This window comes from Micropterus salmoides, unplaced genomic scaffold (genome assembly GCF_014851395.1).
Source record: "Micropterus salmoides isolate LMB-PRFRI ecotype aquatic unplaced genomic scaffold, ASM1485139v1 Ms_hic_scaffold_2, whole genome shotgun sequence".
Lineage (NCBI taxonomy): Eukaryota > Metazoa > Chordata > Actinopteri > Centrarchiformes > Centrarchidae > Micropterus > Micropterus salmoides.
The window spans coordinates 27,467,899-27,487,593 of NW_024041150.1; the positions used below are offsets into that span (position 1 = coordinate 27,467,899).

General features: G+C 40.7%; 2 protein-coding genes across 4 annotated transcripts; one reads left to right on the forward strand and one right to left on the reverse strand.

The window, feature by feature from the left end:
* Window positions 1–228: 228 nt before the first annotated feature.
* On the reverse strand, window positions 229–9,459 carry LOC119913314 (placenta-specific gene 8 protein-like). The gene is made up of 4 exons (XM_038732720.1): window positions 9,303–9,459; window positions 7,886–7,996; window positions 6,443–6,588; window positions 229–764 (listed from the first exon to the last, which is right to left on the reverse strand). Exons 2-4 carry the CDS (start codon window positions 7,992–7,994, stop codon window positions 627–629), a joined length of 393 nt encoding a protein of 130 aa, XP_038588648.1. The 5' UTR covers window positions 7,995–7,996; window positions 9,303–9,459; the 3' UTR covers window positions 229–626.
* Window positions 9,460–15,510: 6,051 nt separating this feature from the next.
* Window positions 15,511–18,839, forward strand: zgc:194312 (uncharacterized protein LOC794943 homolog). Of its 3 annotated transcripts, XR_005446026.1 has the most exons (3): window positions 15,511–16,611; window positions 17,000–17,234; window positions 18,222–18,350. XR_005446026.1 is itself a non-coding variant. In XM_038730658.1 (2 exons), the coding sequence occupies exons 1-2, from the start codon at window positions 15,650–15,652 to the stop codon at window positions 18,233–18,235; spliced, it is 1,005 nt and encodes a 334-aa protein (XP_038586586.1). In that variant the 5' UTR covers window positions 15,512–15,649; the 3' UTR covers window positions 18,236–18,839. The 3 variants fall into 3 exon arrangements, 2 of the variants coding, with proteins under 2 accessions (XP_038586586.1, XP_038586585.1); XM_038730658.1 differs by lacking the exon at window positions 17,000–17,234 and having other exon boundaries at window positions 15,512–16,611; window positions 18,193–18,839; XM_038730657.1 differs by lacking the exon at window positions 17,000–17,234 and having other exon boundaries at window positions 15,512–16,611; window positions 18,222–18,839.
* The last annotated feature ends 856 nt before the right edge of the window (window positions 18,840–19,695 follow it).

Sequence of the window (19,695 nt, forward strand, 5' to 3'; positions counted from 1 at the left end):
AACATTTTCTTCAATTTTCACATCATCAGAAAAGAAATAAGTGAGAAACTGTTTGTGATCAAGAATCAGTAAAAAGAAACTCAATGGGAGAGTTTTAGCTGTTTTTTTCAAAGACGTTGAGGTGTGTTGTTTCATTGATGAACATTCAAGGTTTAAGATGTACCGAGTTTTACTGGTCATTGGTCTGTTACACTCCACTTACGTGGGAGAATCTGACTCAAGAGGAGCTTTTTAACTGAAATAGCAATGTTTTATTGGCCAGAGTGAATCAAAGGTCAGACGTGCATGTGACCTCACATCATACAGTATTATAACATGCAAACATAATCTCAAAACATCTGGCTTTAACAGTCTATGAAGAGCAACTTTAATTCTAAAGAAAAAAGCAAAATCATCAGCCACTACAAACAGCAGGTCACTACTATAAATGTATGTGGTGTACATGACAATATATATATGTATGCATTTTGAGTTTTAGGCTACATTTTTTTGTCTACATCTTCCACCTCATACTGATAACAGTAAACATGTAACCAGCCTTCTATGATTTTAACAAAAGAGCGTATGAAAAATATAATTTGGCAGACATGTCATAAGCCCTCAGCCCACAACCAAACGGTTGCGTCCTATCGACCCACGGCCTGTGTGGTGACCACTACGGTGTTGGGGGGCCGGTTGCCTCTGATCTTCAGCTCACGATTCATCTGGCACCAAGCACATGTGTAACACCACAATACCTTGCAGCAGTCGTCACAGCACGAGCCCTGCGGGAGAAAGAAGGAGACGAAAGAGAGAGTCTGAGTCTGACAGTCAGTGAAATTAATGACAGGGCAGAAACATACAGTCTCAAAACTATGAAGACTTCTGTACTAAAAATATTGACCAAGACTACTGAAGACATTGCAGTCGCTAAATTTGGAATATCTACTGATACTAAAGATGTACAAGAGCTTGGAGGCGGTGATAACAAGCTGGAACAACATACAGATATGGAGCAACATTTACATTAGTTTGGAGTCATCTTTGTGTCCAACTGGTAGATGAGAGTCCAACATTTACTATTTTCTTTTAGCTCTGTTTTGGTCTCCATCTCTGAGACAGTGTTTCTTTCTCTGCTAAATGCTCCACTGTGTTCACCAGCTAGTCGCTAACTTGTCTGTCTGCCGTTTGCTTCTGGGGAGATAGTGTACAGAGCTTTTCTGATGCAAACAAGGAAACAAGGTTGACGTAAATATATCCAGTCCAGTTGCAGTTTCCTCTGCAGTGCAGTCGAACACAATAAATTAAGTTCAGAGATGATTTGAATAAAATTTCCATTTCCTCCTTTCTATTTTGTCACCTAGACACCAGCTCCCTGGTACATGTTCCATCAACCAAAACATGCAAAGTTTATAACCTCAGTGCAATTTCATTTTAATCATACAGTCTCACTGCACAGTATGGTAACCTGAACAGTAAATACAGGAGTTAGCTGGCGAGGGATCAGTGTGGCCTGTAAACTAATCAGAAGGCCACAGAGCCGGTTATTTGAAGTAATTTAGGCTCGTAATTGGCTCGCTAAATTCTCAGAGACTCTATTTTAATCTTTCGTGTTTTAATATAATTTCTTCTTAAATTAATTCACACTGTCAGTTTTGTTGCAGTATGTGTTCATATTTTTATTTTGCAGTATGGGCCAAAAACACATTTCCAACTTTGTGAACAATAAGGTTGAAATGAGACTGCACATACACCTCTGGTCTCTTACTGCAAACAGTCTGGTCAATGCCACTGACTCAAGAACCTAACATGTTTTTTGATGGTGGGGTAAACTGGATCACCCGGAGGAAACTCATGCAGACACAGGTAGAACATGCAAACTCCACATAGAAAGGCCGCGACGACCGGGTTTTAACCCGGGAACTTATTGCTGTGAGGTCACAGTGCTATCCACTGGACGTCCGTGCTGCCTGTCAGTGTGTGTTCATGTGCTCTTAAGTCTGAAAGTGGAATCAACATGGACGCTACTAAGACGTTGTGTTGAGCATATAAACAAGACGCAGACATCTAGTTCACTCTACATGGACAGCAAACTAACCGTTATAACCATATTACAAATGAAATGTTTGCAAAATTTTCATATGCATTACGTGATTTTGCACAATCAAAGTTTTGTATGCTTCTTTACGTCTCATGTACACTTTTTTTGGCTTTTTGCAATAAAGATTTAAGGAGGAAAAAAGATTCTGATTATTCCGACACCACATGAATGCACCATCAATCAACGCTCACCCCTCCCTTTCCAAGCGAGCAGGAGAAGCTAAGGTGGCCGACACGCTGTTTCGGCTCTTGTGCTAAATAATATGTTTAGTCCTCCATTTGTCCAAATTTCTCTTCTTTTCTTACTTCTAATAAACCAGTCGACTACAACTTATACTACTAACATTACTACTTCTTCTTTCTTTTCGTACATATTCAACATAGTGACGAAACACGCTCTGAAGAGCAGTTTCTCCATTTCGGCTAATGAAAAATGGTGTTGCAACATGGCGACATCCATGTAAGAGGACCGGCAGTGTATGTAGATAGAAATGGCTCATTCTAAGGTAATAAAAGCATAATGGTTTATTATGTAAGGTTTATACACCACTGAAAACATAGTTATGGATATTATATTGCATTTCAGCACATTCCTAAACATTATACACTGAACCTTTAATTGTTTGTGCAGCTTTAGCAATGTTTGAGTGCTCTGAATGCAATGTTTTGATACACACAAGCTATTGTGTGTGCACATTATAAACAGGACGCCATTCACCATCATTTGGCTAGCATCACTGGGCTTCCCATGAATCCTGAAATCAGCGAACAACACATGCAGTGATCAATTTAAATACAACGTTTTAGGAGTTTCTAACAACATGAGGAATCAATCTTTGACTTGCACTCTGCAGACATCGGCCCCCACAATAACCTCAACAACTAAACCTGACAATTTCCTGTGTCTCACACACAGCAAACGAGACACTTTAGCAATGTCTGAATGTTCTGAATGCAGTGCAACACAATGCAGACACACAAGCTATTGTGCGTGCACATTATGCACAGTGCACCATTCCTCATTTGCCTACTGTCCCAGGGATTGGACTTCGCAGGAATCCAGAAATCAGTAAACAACACATGCTGTGATCTATTGAAATACAACATTTATAGAGTTTCTGACAACATGAGGGATCAGTCTTGTTTTTTCCTTATAAAAGGACTCGCACTGCAAATATCAGCACCTACAATAACACTGTCTGTCCAACATGTATATCAATATCTTGGATGGTACTGATCAGATATTTGTCATTTATCTCTCTTCCACATGTAGAATTCAGTATAAAATCTTATTTATTACACATTAAAAACTCCTGGGTTATTTCTTCAACCCATTTTCTGGGTTAGTTGTGTTAGGTTAAAATGATGGGTTATAAGTGACCATTTTCTGTGTTACAGAGCTATATTTTGACCCAATTTCTGGGTTATATGGTTGGCTTTCTCTCTCTCTCAAACCACCCCGCAGAATTGTCTCACAACAGTTGTTTGAAATAACCGTCGCTTCGTGCTCGATCTGTTTTGGCCTGTGCTTCTTCGGTGCAACTTCGTCGTGTATTCAAGGTAAACGAATATTTTCAGTGTTGATGTAACGTAAACTTTTCTGTGCCCATGTCCCTGTTGCTAGTTTAGCACCATTTGCTGAAAAAATAACCATGGCTTAGTTGCTACTAGCGGTAGCCGTGGTCATTCTGTGGTTGCCATGTACATCTAACTAGTTTAAAGTCTGTGTAAAGTCACACATGACATGACACAACCAATGTTTGAAGACTTTAAGCCTTAACTTCAATCCAGTTATTGAATGTTGTCGAATGTTTGAGAGAGAATGTTTGAGAGTTGTTTATTTTTCTATTTTTTATATAGAGTTTAATTTAATTTAATGCAATAAAAATGTGTGTTCTGTTGATCAATGTTTATCTGTGTTAGTATTTAGTTCCTTCAGTTCAGTCAGTCTTTGGCCATTCTACTTTGTAGTCTTGTTTAGTGTGTGTGTACATCCTGCCCGTCTGTACCTTTTGGAGTTACTTTATTAGTAAAACATTTGAACTGGAACTTTGGTCTCCTCCTCCTCTTCTTCCTCTGCCTGCACCACACCGTGACAGATATAATGTAAACTAAAGTTTTATATTCTGAAATAAGGCATACTAGCATAGTAACCCAAGTTAGGTTATTTTTGACCCAATTCCTGGGTTAAAAAGGGACCAAACCAACCAAATATCTGGGTTATTTCAACCCAGATATTGGGGTTGTTCTTTTGACCCAGAAGTTGGGTTATATTAACAACAATGTTGTTGTTTTTTAACCCAACATTTGGGTCAGGTATATAACCCAGAAGTTGGTCCCTTTTTAACCCAGGTGTTTTTAGTGTGTACCTTTCACGCAGCACAAGGTGATGACCCTGAGTACATTTCTAAATTGTTGAACCGATATAGCAGTGGTCGGCAATAGGCGGCCCACGGGCCAGAACCGGCCCACCAGCAATAATATCTGGATTCAGATTGCTTTGATAGCAGAAAAATAAAAAATAAATTGATCACGGCTGGTGCTGAAATAGATCTCATGACAGCAACAGTTACTCACACAATCACTTCCTCTTAAGTGATTGTGCCTCTAAAATAAAAGCACAAGAACATCTTTTGCAGCAATGCTTCATGTTGAGTTTATTAAGAGCTTTTACTTTGAAAAGTTCTGAAGGACATTCAAAAGAGTCTCTGGCTTGCTTGACACACCTCTGAAAAAGCCGACTGTAAATGTGTGATTGGATTCCCCTGAATTTTCTCAGGGAAATGAAAATAAGTGTCCACAGGTTTATGAATGCGGATCAAACGCCTGAACACGCACACACTGCAGCACAAGCTTTATTGTGAGCATGTGCAAAAGTGTCCTTTTATTCATTTATTTAACAAGGGAGAAAAAAATATCCGCAGTAAGATGGAATCGATTTCTCAACCTATTCAACGTGAGCCCCACACAGTACCAACTAAATATGCTACATGATTTGAAATAATTTGACTTTGTTCTGGCCCGCCATAAAATTTGGCCCAATGCCAGACTTATTTGCAGAACCCTGCGATATAGTAACTTTCTCTCTCAGCTTCACTATTAAGTGTGTACTGGAGGTTCCCACATTACGGCTTAGCGAGCGTGGAGATTATTTACCCCTAAATGTTGGAATAGTCTCTCACAAGGATATTAAAGGACAGTACCCACCCCAGCAACAGCCCGTTCACCGTGCTGGCTGAAGAGATATAAAGAGTTCTGCTGCCGCACCACCAGACTGCAGAGAAGCTTTTTCCCCACACTATCAAACTTTTAAACACAAATTCATCCTCAGCACTGTCATAGTTTGGGTTGGTTGGGTGTGTTTTGTATTTGTTTCTGTGTTCATTCCCTGCCATTGTGTTTGCTCTCTTCTGTTTGTTTATGTGTTACTTTGGTCATTTGTTAGTCAGGTTTTCTTGCTATGAGTTCATCAGTATTGCTAGTCTTGTTCTACTGTCTCTGTGTTTACTTTTGTCAGCAAGTCACTTATGTTGTCTGTGTTATGTTTGTAGTTAGTCTGTCCTTGTGTTTCTTGTCTTGTTTGGTCTCACCTGTGCGTAATTAGTTTCTCCCTCACCTGTGTATTTAAGTGGTTGTCTGTGCTTAATTGCCAGTTTATTGTTTACTGTTAGCTTGTTTCTACAGGAGTCTCTTGTTAGTCTCCTGTGTAGTTTCATGTCTTGCGTTTCCGTGTGGACTACTCTCTCATTTGGCTTCATGGACATTCTTGTTGCACCTGCACTGTAAGTTTTCACCACTGTTGGGAATAAACCCCACTCGCTCTCCAGTTACCTTCTCTGTGTCTGCATTTGGGTCCAGTACCTCTGTCTCCAGCGTTCAGCCGAGAGGCAGAACGTAACAAGCACTGCTGCACTAAATAACATTTATTCAGTTTACAATTTTTATATTCCTCTATATTTACTGCTAAGTAGCAGAAGGGAGTTACAAACTTACTTTCACTTTACAACCTGTTGAAATGTGACAAATAAACCTTCCTTCTACCTTCTTCTACATTCACTATTAGATAATCCAATTCAATTGACATTTTTTAAAGACTAAACTCACTTATATTCCTCAACTCGAGATTATACACTACCTCACTTTTGTAATAACAACCCTCAGTATTTCCATGAACTTACATGTAGAAGCAAGGCGGGAATCCAACTCACTTTAGAGGTCAAGGGTTGATTTACCAATTTAATTATTAATATTATAATTTTTAATTATAATGAATTGGACAAATATGATTTTTTTAACCAGCCTTAGCCTTAGCGTGCACCCACTTCTCCATGTATGCTCCCCTCCCTCCCCGAACCAGCCTTACTGGGATGCCATGGCGCTGTCTAATCTCGGAGCGGAGGATGCAGGACACCACACAACAGACGTCCAGGATTGGCATGCAGCAGCACCAGCCGTGTTTAGAGGCTGTCTCACACTGCATGCAGGGGAAGCACCACAGGGCGCAGCAGCCTTGACGTGATAATGAGAGAAAAAAGAATATGAGTTCATTAAGACATAACATTAAGGCATGCTGTAAAGTAAGAATGCTTTCAAAAACAGACATGGTAATTGATTAAAGTGATCAATTAACACAATGCAAAGTGAGTGAAAATATAAAAAATCTAAATAAAATCAATATTTGGTATATCTCTGACCCCCCCTTTGCCTTCTAAACAGCATCAACTCTAGGAAACTGGAAAGTAGGTTGGCCCAACCTACAACATTTTCTCATCTCACACTTGTTTTGGATCACAGTTGTGCTGAATGTTGTGTAAAATGACCAATCATGTGACCCTGTCCTCCCAGGTCTTCAACCTAATTTAAAGAGGAACTTTAAATCTAAAGTTTCACACTTGCATAAAAATCAGTTTACTGGTCATGTAGAGTGCTACTTTTACTGTGAAAACAGTTGTTATTTGTGACTCGGGGGTGGGGGGGATAAATTGCTATTTAGTATAGCAGTTTTACATATGTCATTTATTTCCTGCATATACATACATTACATTTATATTGTAAATAACAAATAATGATAAAATTGGTTATTTTGCTTTTAATAAAAATGTTAGTAAGTTAATATTTAACCCTAAATATTAAGTTTTCTTTATATTTCCTACAAAGACCACTGTGCATTATTGTCTTGTCTTGGACCAAAGTTCAATTCTAGCGTCTTTTTGGAAGTCAATAAAAATATTGACCCCAAAACAATGCTGGTAATACCTTTCATCCAGCCCTGCATAGTTTCTGCAGGTATTCCAGTAAAGAGGGGCAGCCTTTATGCTGCCTGAGACAGGAAACTCAGAGCAAAAAAAGTTTGCTGCTCGTTAATCTTATTTCTTTTCAGCACACAGTAGACTAATATCTGAGGGTGACTCAGATGAGCGTATCAACATTTTATGGACCTTATGTTGACACTGTTTTCTATCTTAAAAGATAGTTAGGACAGTTTGTCCAGGAAAGAGTTTCTGGTGGTCTTATCTTCACTTCAGACTCTCTGATTGCTATTGATCCTTAATGGCAGTCGGCCAGATTAGCAAATCTGCATCTATTCCAAGAAGTTGTTTTGTCATGTAATATTGCTCACTTAGCTTTGACACCACTGATCTGCTTAATAAATGTCAGGATTTCAAACTGATCAGTGACTGTTTGTCGAGCAGAGTTGCAAATATTACCTCTACCACTAATATTTCTCCAATGATGGGGAAATATTTAGGTCTGTGTTGATGAACAACACAAACTGTTGAGCAACATCAGTGATGGGTTGACTTACAGGTGCCCATGTCACTGCAGCAATCGCAGAGGCCGGTGCTCCATGTCCCAATGTTTTGGGTGGTTTGGGTCACCATCATCACCTGTGCTGGCTGGTGTTGGACGGCCATGCCTGACGGACACGAGACATAAATGGAGAAACCAGGAAGGGCGTCAGGGGATTGCTCCATACACAGGAAACACTGGATTATGATCAATCTTTTTCAGTGCTTAGTTAAGACAGGAAGAAGGTCACAGCCTGTTTTGAAGCTATACTGTCCACGATGTAGCGACTGTAACTTGTATCTCAGTGTTTTCTGGTTAATGCAAGTGACAACAAAGACCAAGTGTTCTTTACATACCTAATGTATGTACATGACTACATCCTTTTGAGCAAATTATATTAAAGAAAAAACAAAGTGTTTGGGAATGCGCTGGTATTAAAAAGCTATCCTTGTGATGGTCTGACAATGCACAAGTTGGGTTACAAGCAATGCATGCTGGGACAGGTTACAGCACCTCTATACCCATTAACATTTGTCACACTTTGTTTTGTCATATGAGCAAAGTGAAGGACAAAATGCTGATTTCTTCCTCATCTCTCTTTGACAACAAGTATGGTGACACCACAGCCCTTAACCCCAAACACCACCCTTTGATTGAACAGGAAAGCCAGCTGTGAGCCCGGAAACAAACAGTCCTCCCCGACCTCACTAATGCTGCTGTGAGAGCAAAACCCAGCCAAATTTCGTACATTTCCGAGAAACGTGGCCCAGGGGCTGCTCTTTTAAGAGTTGAAAATTATATACTTATAAACTCTGTGCATCAGTTTCATGCTCAAACTAATATAATAATAATATAATAATAATAAATGTGATAAACAAAAGTTATATTTGGCTGTTCATGTCCTAAATTACAGCTTCCACACAACTAACTAGCTATGCCAAATCTAAATATGTAGCAATATCTAATGTGTAGCATTAACCTAACTAACATTAATCATCGTCTTTGGCTAGCTGTGCAGAGTGCAGCAGTCTGAAAATTTCAAATACAAATTTCGGGCACTAAATATTTTATATGCTTTATTATCTAAATCCCATGGCAGTTTAAGCCTCATGTTAAATGCCTCATACTTTTACTTCACACATACACACACATATATATATATATACCCCAAAGGAATAGAAAGTATGGGTTCATATGTGGCAATGCAAGTCTGTCATTGAGTAATTAAATGAAGCAACAGGACAAACTCTTGTTCTTCCAGCCAGCTTAGTATTTGTATCGTTTTTTTATCAATGCAGAGTCAGCAAGCAAAAACAATGTTGCTGGCTGGAATTAACTAGTTAATTAGTTATTATTTAAGCTCACTACAGGCTCAACATCAGCCAAAGACCGTCCTCATATTTAGGGTTAATTTTTAAAACAAATTCTTCTACCTTTTCTCCGGTTCGGTGAGCTCTGAAAAATTAAAAGTGTGGTTAAAGGCAGGTAAAGCTCCACTTTCCCGAAGAGAATGAGCCACCAACTTCACTTTCTATTTATTCAGAAAGCCAGCCCCCCTGCAAACCTCACACACCCTCACGGACGACTAACGTTTGCATCTGCCACACGAGCACTCCCGTAGACCTAAGTGGCGGTGAATAATGCAAACAACATGTTATTCACAATATCTCCGTTATGAGGACCAGACTTATTAATAGATCCAACTTTATTATGGTTTGGGTTCACAGCGCAACAATGGAACACCACACATCATCAGTCGAGTTAATGTGCATAATAGATTTATGCAATACAATGAAACTATTATTATTAATTTAGTAGATGCAATTACTCTTTCTAAAAAAACTCCCTGTGTAAAATGATAGGGGCATTAGATTAGATTAGATTCAACTTTATTGTCAAAGCAAGGAAATGCAGATGGCATCTAACCAGACGTGCTTAAGCAGTATTATGCTATTATGGCAGTACGGTATGAATAACTATGACATACAGTAGTGCAAATATGATTATTGTGGGGATTATACAGCATGTACAGTAGGAATTTCTATGTCTAGGGAACGATTTACAGTATATACAGAATGTGCGTACAAATATACAGTAGTGCAATGGTATGCTTAGATGAAAGGTGCGGTTAATGGTGCAGTGGTGTCAAAGTCCATCATGACACACAGTGCAATTGGTAAGTGTAGCTGGTTCAGTCCTGGGGAGGATGGTGAGTGTGAATGTGAGAAGATGAGTATGTGTATGAAGGGGGGTGGGGCGTTGGGGGTGCAGAGTTCAGAGTTAATGTGCTGTATGACTCAAAGATCAAAGTACGTACAAGACAGGCTTCCTTCCATTTTGTCCATTCTGCCTTTTACTACTTCCTATCTCATTCTGAATTTTCATTCAACCCACAGTTCATAGAGATGTCTAATTAAAAGCATTTTGTGTACATCTGCTCTACAAGAGTCCATCTTTACATAATAATCAACTTATTAGGCTATACAGGTAGACCTACACTTCTAACCTGTTTAGCCATTATAACTACAATATATTTTCAATGCATAGATTATCAATATAGTGATAACTTGTATTTAGCCAAAAAATAGCCTACACTTTATAGGCTATATTTTATTTAATTCCTTCCAAGTATTCACTACAAAGGCTGCATTAGTCTGGACAGACGTGGATGTAACCTGCAACTTGACAGGTTGGCGGAGGCATACAACCGTGAGGCGGTTATTCTAGTTTCAAGCAAAGACAGGTATTTTGCATACCCCTTCAAACAAAATGACAAATGATTTAAACAAATATGAAGGTGACAGCAGCATAACAACACCTGCACGCCTGTAGATGCCGAATAGGCAAAACGAATTAGACTGAAACTGAGGACTGAAACTAGTGCTATGGCGACCCTGTGAGGCTGCATACATGTGGTGATAATTATATATTATACACAGCTAAAGAAGACCACAGATTTTAGGGTAGTGGTGGGAGACACAGCCAAGGAATCTGTCAATTACTTAGGCTGTGTCTCAGACAATCATTCATTAGGAGAGCGCATGGCTCAGATGGTGCTCACTAAAGTCAACCAAAGAATCAGATTCTCGCAAGAATCTCGATATTTTTTGATAGAACAGCGCTAGAGACTTTGGCAGAGGTTCTCATCTAGTGTCATTTTGATTATGCATACCTCTCCTGGTATAAAAGTGCACCTATGAACACTATATGTATACTATACACCTATAAAAAGAAGCTACTCACATAGCAAATCAAACTGGTGCGAATGGTCCTTAAACTTCCATATAGGACACATCTTCTTCCCACTCATTTCATCCATTGAGAGAGTTTCACAAATCCAAATGTGTCTAACCCACAGGATTGTTCACAATTAGGCTATGCACAAACGTAGCTGTACAACTACTTTACCAAAATTAGGGAATACCATCACTATCCCAAGGGGGAACTGATTTGGTTCCCATTAGGTTTAAGAGTTCTTTCCTGTATTCAGCTGTCATTATGTGGAATGGCTACCAATGAGCATTAAAACCTTTTAAATAGGTTGAGTAACAAAATGGCTGAGTGGCCAATATCATGAAATGTTGTCAATATGCTGTTGTTTTAAATTTCAGTTTAAATTTTGCTTTGTAGCCCACAGGCCAGTTCAATTTAAGTCAAATTTAGTGACCTTCCTTATATATTGTATAGCAATGTGATAGAAATAGTTGAATTGTACATAGGAGTGTGTAAGGATTAATATTATTGTATTGTTACTGCATTTTATTTTTTAAGAGAAACGATGTAGGCCTATACTTGGAAGCTGCTAATAACTAACTATAGTTGTCTTTTCATGAAGCTCCTACCAATTTGCCTTCCTAAAAAGGACCACAATAGAAATAAGCCGTCTGGCTTTATTGTGTTTTTTTCCTTTTGATGGTATCTGTAGCTGGGGCATCTCTTGCTGCAGGTGCCACTTTTATATTTACAATCAATAAAGAAGTTCAATCAATTCAATCAATCATTTCAGAAAGTGAAGCTTGTTGGACAGATGAAAATAATGAGAGTCAGACTGCTGCTTTCATTGGGGCAAAACTTGACCTGATGATGGCACCAAAGGAAAGGCCATCACATAAACAGGTTTACGTCCAGACTCGAGGTGGAGGCAGGGGAGGGGGACTGAGCCAGTACCTGACTGCTGTTGAAGGCCCTGCACACTCATGAAAAACCCACACAGGAATTTTTTATTTTGCCCTGATTAGGACAGAGTCTGTAGCCAACAGACACCGCTTGACTGATGTCTCCCTCTACTGGTAGCTTTGTTGTTGGAGCAGGACCTTTACTAATTTTACAACAAATCATAACACCATAACTGACACATCCCAGCGACCTTGACTTCTCCTATCTGCATGACCCCACAGAATCAAAATGACCTTTAATCGCCAGGTATGTGTGCATATACAAGGAAGTTGACTCTGGTTTTACATTACTCTCAGTGTACACAAGAATGAACAAACAGGATAACAAGCTCAGCAAAAACAGACACAAACTAAATTTTAAAAAGTAAACACATATTTAAAACCAGTGATGGTAAGGTTACTTTGGAAATGTAATAGTTTTACTTTTCTCATTTTCTAATAAATGTTTTCACCTCTTAACCATTATCAAAAGATAGCTTGAGAGGCAGTTTAACTGTCAGGTGGCGCTGAAAACCCATAAACCAATCAAAAGTATCAGAACGGTATCAAACTTTACTAAATGGCTGTGCCTAGAAATGGCAATGGAAGACATTGTGCAAATGAAAAATATGCAAAGAATATTATTCAACATATAGACTAGCTTTTTACAGAATATTTTCATAGCCTAAGTAGGCTATCTCTAATTTAATTAGCCTACACAGTTTTCCCCAGTAACTGTGACAGTTTACAGTTACATTTATTTTGTAATTAAATTAGCCTGCATCATTAAATTTCACGTTACTCCCCAACACTGTTCACAACCATAAACAACATTTGTTGACAGAAAGACATTAGTGTATTGAAATAGTGAAAAGGATGCAGGAATATAAACAAGCAGTAATTATGCAATGTTATTATGTACATGAGGCAGGTGGATGTGATAAAGCCTATGTACAGTGGTGGAAAGTAACGAAGTACAAATACTTCGTTACTGTACTCAGTTTTTTTTCGGTATCTGTACTTGAGTATTTTTAGTTGTTGCAACGTTTTACTTTCACTTCGATAAATTTCAAAGCCAAATATCAGACTTTTTACTCCGTTACATTCTGCAAAAGACTTCCTTACATTGTTATTAGTAGCCTATGCAGCGCACCTGAGTTGCGCGGCACTGAAAAACAAATGCAAAACTGATAAAGCCGACTCGGCGCGAATCAACTTCAGCCAGCTGATGCGACAACTGCATAAGCTGGACGGCCCCGTTTCACTTTCCTGTCAAAGGTGAACGCGAAAGTTTAAAACCTTGAGAGGATGAAGAGGGAATATCCTTCCAGGCACGAGAAAAATAGTCAATGAGAATGAAGTGCGTGAACAACAGTCAAACTTGTTCTCTCGTCTGTAAATCTGATGTCAGCAGATAGCTTTTACAGGAGTTTAGTTCCAACTCTGGACAAATCCAAGATGGGAACTAATGGATCCACATTGACTATTAAAATGTTGATTAACTGGACAGACTGGGCAATATGGATGCACATCTCAGTAAATAACAAGCATCACATAATCAGCCCAGTCATTTTATAATTAGTATAACATATTTTAAAATGTATGAAACCTGGACGAGTCAGTTTGAATGGGCCTGATGCAGCTGATAACATAAAGAAAATATCTATAATTTACAGGTGCTATGGTTAAGTCTGTCGGAGTAGATGCTGGATCATCAGCCAGTACAGGAACAGACTCCAGCCAGTCAGCCAGTATAAGCACAGCTGATCCACATCCAGTCAGAATTTTTTAGCTGGTCCCACAGACCAGGTGAAACACGTCCAGCCTCAGCCAGTACGAGCACAGCCAGAGATGTAAAGCCAGCAGCTCAGACCCTAATGGAACAGCTGCTGCTCCATCAAATGACCCCGCAGATTGTCCACCAGTCTTATCAGACTTCATGAGGTCTGAGTTATGGTGCGCAGAGGTCTGTTCAAACCAGCACTAGATTTTTCTAGAGGTTTCTATTCAGGCTTCTTACAGAGGGAGGATTGTAGTGAGAGCTTTGTGGTGTCAGGTGCGACTGTGCAGCAGCTCTGTTTTTGCAATGTGGGTCGCAGCCAGTTTGTGACCAAGCAGAAATGTAGCTGGTAGAGTTTTGAAATATAAACATCTGAAAACTGAAGCCAACTTTGCTTTGTTTGGGACTGCGAGCTGCACTTTATGAGCAGTGCTGAAGTTAACATGTGTGGGGTTTTGGTGAGATTGTGAATTGAGAAGTGTTTTCAGTTAGTTTTGGTTTCCGCCTCCTTGTCTCATCTTATCCAAAGTCCCAAATGGGGTTCTGTGTCTGTCAGATGGTCTGAAGGGGATACTACCACAACAGCAGAGCAATAACGCAGACGTATGCTACCCACAGTATGGGATATATCCACTTGTCCTCTTGGAACTCAGTTTTCCTTATTGTGATTCACTGTAACTTATAATGCTGTATTCAAACCTGTCTTGAGTGAATTTAAAAATATTGCTTTTTGTGAGATCATTAGATTTTGATGTGTAGTACTTTTACTTTTGTTTACTTAAGTATTTTTACAACCAGCTACTTTTTTACTTTTAGGCTACTTGAGTATGAATACTTTTGAATACTTCTTCCACCACTGCCTATGTACTATATGACAGCTACACAATAACTAGTAAGTAGTAAATATACAGGTGGATACACCTACACACTGTGAAGCTGTGATGCGGCCCTGTGTTCTGTGTTGTGTTCAGGGGTCCATCTGATAATGGGCCCATGATATGAACTAAATCAAAGAGTTAGTGGCCACAGCTCAGACTCAGCTTGTTAGATTCAGCTCTACATTGTCCTCCGTGGGTCTAGTCGTTTCTAATGACCATGGAGCAGCAACAGCACCTCTGACTGGCCAGCTGTTGAGCTCACAGGACTCTTGGAGCCTCATCCTGCTCACAACAGAAGGTGGCAGCAATATGAAACTGCTATCAGACGCCCTGTTAGTGCTCTGTGGGCTCGGCATGCTGCACTATTTCAGACAGAGGAAAGTGAATTAAACATGAAATGTAAAAATGAAGGCAGGGGACAAATCAACTAAGACATTATACTATAGCCTAGGTGAACGCTTATAGCCTAAGGTTTTTTAGGCTTCATTTTGCAATTCCATTTTGAAAGGAAATTGTCTTTTCATCCCAAAGACTAAATGTTAATTCATTAACCTATTTAGAAGATTATAATTAAACACTTAAAAGTCGAGATGAAGTTATTTAAGAGGCTCACTGAAAACTGCAGGATGTCTGTTCTACAGCGCGTGTGAGAGAGCGAGCGAGAGAGAGAGAGAGAGAGAGAGAGAGAGAGAGAGAGAGAGCGCGAGAGAGAGAGAGAGAGAGAGAGAGAGAGCGCGAGCGAGCGAGAGAGAGAGAGAGAGAGAGAGAGAGCGCGAGAGAGAGAGAGAGAGAGAGAGAGAGAGAGAGAGAGAGAGAGAACTGAGCGGATGATCACACTGAGTCAGACTTCAGTGAGGCAGCGGTGAGAGAGGATCATGCGGCGAACAAACTTTCTTTCCCATCCGCTCCACCGCCTTCATCGTCATCGTCATCATCCTGTGAATCCCACCAACCCCAGCTGAGGAATTATGTCAGCAAACAACACCACTTGGTCACCAGAGACGGGAGACGGCGAATACACCTGCGTGCGCTTTTATGTGTCCACCGTGTCCTTCTCGGTGCTGCTCTTCTTCAACTTCCTCATCAACTCGACCATAGTTCGCGTGGAGCGGCTCCGGAGTCATGCCCGCTTCGTGCTGGTTTTCCACCTGCTTGTATCCGCCCTGGTTTACCTGGGGATGAGCAGTGTCTTCTACTATCAGATCCACCTAGGCGCGCGGCCAGGCCGCTCCGCCTGCCTGGCCATGATCACCATCTTGATCAGCAGCGCCTCCAACATCCTGCTGACGCTCACGGCCATGGCTCTGGACCGCTACTGCGCCGTGTGCCACCCCATGCGCTACACCTCTACCTGCATGTCGGGTCACTGGCCCTGGCTGCTGGGCGTGCTCACCTGGCTGGTGGCTTTGGTCATTCCCCTAAGCTTGATCCTCAACCCAGACTCCTCCAACACCACCACCGGGGACAACTATAACGGGGAGTGCGGCCGGGAACAGCTGAAGAAAGGCGAGCTGCAGAAGGTGCTGTTCATAGGTTTGTGCACGCTGCTCATCCTGTACAGCTACGTGAGGATACTAGTAGAGGGGCGGCGGTTAGGAGTGCTGAACCGGCGGAACCGGGCCGGGTGCAGGACAATAGCACTGCATGGGAGCCAGCTGGCTGTGTACATCCTCCCCAACTTTGTGAACTTCGTGCTGACGATATTGTTCAAACGGGGGCTCATACAGCCAGAGACTAAACAGCTGTCAGCCGTGGTTATATTTGCTTTCTTCAGTTTGGCGCAGTGCGTTGCGCCGGTTGTTTACGGTTTGCGCAAAGAGGAACTACTGGAGCAGCTGAGTCGCAGGTTCCCCTGCTGCTCCCGATACTTGAAGAGTGCCCTCGGCTGGACTGTGAACGTAAACTGGACACAAACCCAACCAAAAACAAGGTAGGCCTATGTCCCAATAGACATTTGTTTTTACTTTCCATACAGTCATAAAGAAATCAAGGTACCACTTTGCTCATTATCACCCTTTATAAAAAGTCTATTTGTAACTAATCACTTAGCCTATTGTGAGCAATCTATGAAAAAACGAATTTACTGGCGAGTCCTTAATTGTCGAGTTATTTAAGGTTCAGTAGGTATAAAAGAAATATCATCTTATCATATTTGCTAAAGCTGTCAATATATCCTGGCAGTAGTTCATGACACAGATAATCTGGAAATGTTCCTCTGGCTCCTCCTCATTTTCCTAAGGCCATTTGCAAGAATCCACCACAAACAACTAGTGAGAGCCAAGAGCAGTCTCAATAACAGTGTCATTGCTCCTGAACAGGCTGCAGCCGCATGCTCTCAGTCAAGCTCAATATCTTCAGCATGCGACTTCAGAAGTTTTGAAAAACACAATGGCCGAGAAACAACCAACCACAAGGGAAGAACTGCCCCACCCGGAGGCATGATGACAAACAGTGGGGAATAACTTTTGAGCGTGGACATTGGTGAACTAGCCTCTCATCCAGCTGTTAGACGTTGTCAAAGCTGCCTCTGCCCTGGGCCGCGAAGCATTGGAGGTGCGTTTTTGAGAAGACCAGTCCAAGCGAGAAGGATGTGGGGTTAGTGTTAGGATTAGGGTAGGGCAGTGTTGTAAAAGGCGTTAAAATCTGAGTTTAGCACATGCGTAGAACAAATCGGGCACTTACAAGCCCTTCACCCGATTACGTTTCGAGGGGCAGGCGCCTTCTGCTGCTGTACGAATTTGTGGGTTTGGATGGGAGGGGCTTAAAGGAGGGATACGAGCAGCAGAGGAAAGTTTTGCATGGCATGTTCTTAATTTGTTACCGACTGCAGCTTAAATGCTCACCATATTCTCACTTTTTAATGATTCAACAAGTCTGCAGCAAAAGACTTCATTGCCATCAAAAGTTAGAAAGTAAACTCCAATATGTTAATTAATCATCCATAAAATATTGTTGCAATAGCCTAATTCATGAAATTCGCTGTCGTAAATGTTAAAATGGGTTAATAAATGGATGGGTTTTTTCTTTACAACACCAAAATACATAATGAATTTTTAGTCCAGACACTTAAGTAGGCCTCCCTTAGAGCTCCCATATTTAACTTTGTGTTCACCCAAGACGCTGAATACAAATACTTATTTAAATGCGTTCATTTAGGAGAGCTTCATCGGCCTACTCTTCACTAAAAATAATAAACATTTGATAACCATAAAGATATAAGCAACAATGCAAAGAAGTGCTGAATGCAACATCTAAAATGAAAAAGTGAATTCTTTGAAGACGGCTGATCAATAACAAGAAAAGGTCACCGGATTGAAAGAAATGTGTGAAACTAGTTGATCTGCATAAAGTTCAACATTACTGTGGCAACTGTTGCATGATTTGAGGATGAAAGCACAGCCGATCATAAAATGCTTCCCCTCTGTGTGTTTTGGAAATTAGAGCGTGTCACGACATTTCACCACATCAGAGCAACTTGATGTACTGCTGAAGCTTTACTGTTTCATTTCAGGTTCTTTTTACTCCCTTTTCCCCCCTCAGGGAGCGAACACTGACAGCCCAGACGATCATTTCCCTCGAGGTCCCGCAAGTCCCACAGGAGGAAGAAACATCGCCGATGCCAGTCAGGAGTTCCTCACATGACTTGCACTCATGTCAAGACGATTCGGACAACGCGTGACGAGGGAAAAGGCAGGTCAATGTCAGGATCAAGACAGCCACAGGAACATTTGGATAAGTGGCTGTTCTCATTTCAGGCCTGAAAGGAATTAAAGGAACCGCCTTGGACACAATCATCCTGATCCATAAGGTTTCTTCCTCACCAGAGAACATTAAGACCTGGAAGTGCATCAGTGTCACGCCACCACATCAGCATGTTTATACTTTGCTAAAACCTTTTGTCAGGGGAGCACAAGGTGAAGCTGCTCGCTGGCCAACAGCAGAAGACAGGACGGTTTCCGAAGAAGTGGGTAGTTCTCTTATTGTACATTTTCCTGGCTGGTCCAGGAAATCTTCAGGACATCTCTGGCCTCTACAAACAGCCCTGCATCATTTGGGATTGAAATGATTGGGATGGAGGATAGACTTAAACATACCATCCGGTGAATGTTGTTTCTATGTTTGTTCAACCTTGTGGATATTAAAAAATTGTGAGTTTAATGATTGATTCACTTGAGTATTTCCAGCACTGCTGAAATCAAGAGAGGGCAGGTCACATGCAATTTCACTTTTAATATGAGAATTATTTGAGAAGACGGACACAATTCTTTTATCTATCTGTTAAATGATAGGTGCAGAGGCGGATGTAGGCTACGCCAAAAGTGTTGTTTTGAGTGTCAGTACTGGAGATAAAAAGATCTATCTGGTGTTAGATCACACTCTGGGCGCAGTAAACACTTGTTATTTTCCTTTAAAAGTTTTTTTTTCACATTTTAACATGCAGTAGTAAATAGATTAGACTTCGTCACCAGAGGGAAATGCTTTTTCACAACACAGTACATCACCAATCAGTATTCAACATTATCCTCCCCATATATATATATATATTTTCCCAACCTATATACACCACAAATAGCATATATAACAACAGACAGGACAGGTCCAGACTCACAGTGCATCGAGACACCTTGTTGAGGGCTGCAATGGCTACATGTACCAGGCTTTTTTGCCCAAACAGGCCCTTCTTCACCTCAGGGACCTGAGCCTGCGCCCAGAGGGTAGAAGAGAGAATTGGCCATTCAGATGTGACCTATTAATAATGCATTCACCTCATGAATCATGACATTTCTCTTCCTTATTTGGTATTACAGTAGCTGCTCTTAACAAAAAGTATAAACACTGATCAATATCAGCGATCCTGGCTCTGCATTACTTAGTACTGGATCAGAAATAAGCTATCAAGACTGTTGGCTTAGCTTAAAGAAGCGGGAAAAGGTTAGCCTACCCCCCCCCCCCCCGTGAAAAAATCACTTACAGTCACCTCTAAAGCTCACAAGGTAACATGTTATATCTCACA

Bases quoted from the DNA above. Each gene is read 5' to 3' on its own strand.
- LOC119913314 (XM_038732720.1), bottom strand. From the start codon at position 7,994: ATGGCCGTCCAACACCAGCCAGCACAGGTGATGATGGTGACCCAAACC. The intron at 6,589-7,885 runs GTAAGTCAACCC...TATCACGTCAAG, and splicing joins CTGCAGTGACATGGGCACCT to GCTGCTGCGCCCTGTGGTGC. The intron at 765-6,442 runs GTAAGGCTGGTT...TTTCTCCCGCAG, and splicing joins GACAGCGCCATGGCATCCCA to GGCTCGTGCTGTGACGACTG.
- zgc:194312 (XM_038730657.1), top strand. From the start codon at position 15,650: ATGTCAGCAAACAACACCACTTGGTCACCAGAGACGGGAGACGGCGAA. The intron at 16,612-18,221 runs GTAGGCCTATGT...TTCCCCCCTCAG, and splicing joins CAAACCCAACCAAAAACAAG to GGAGCGAACACTGACAGCCC.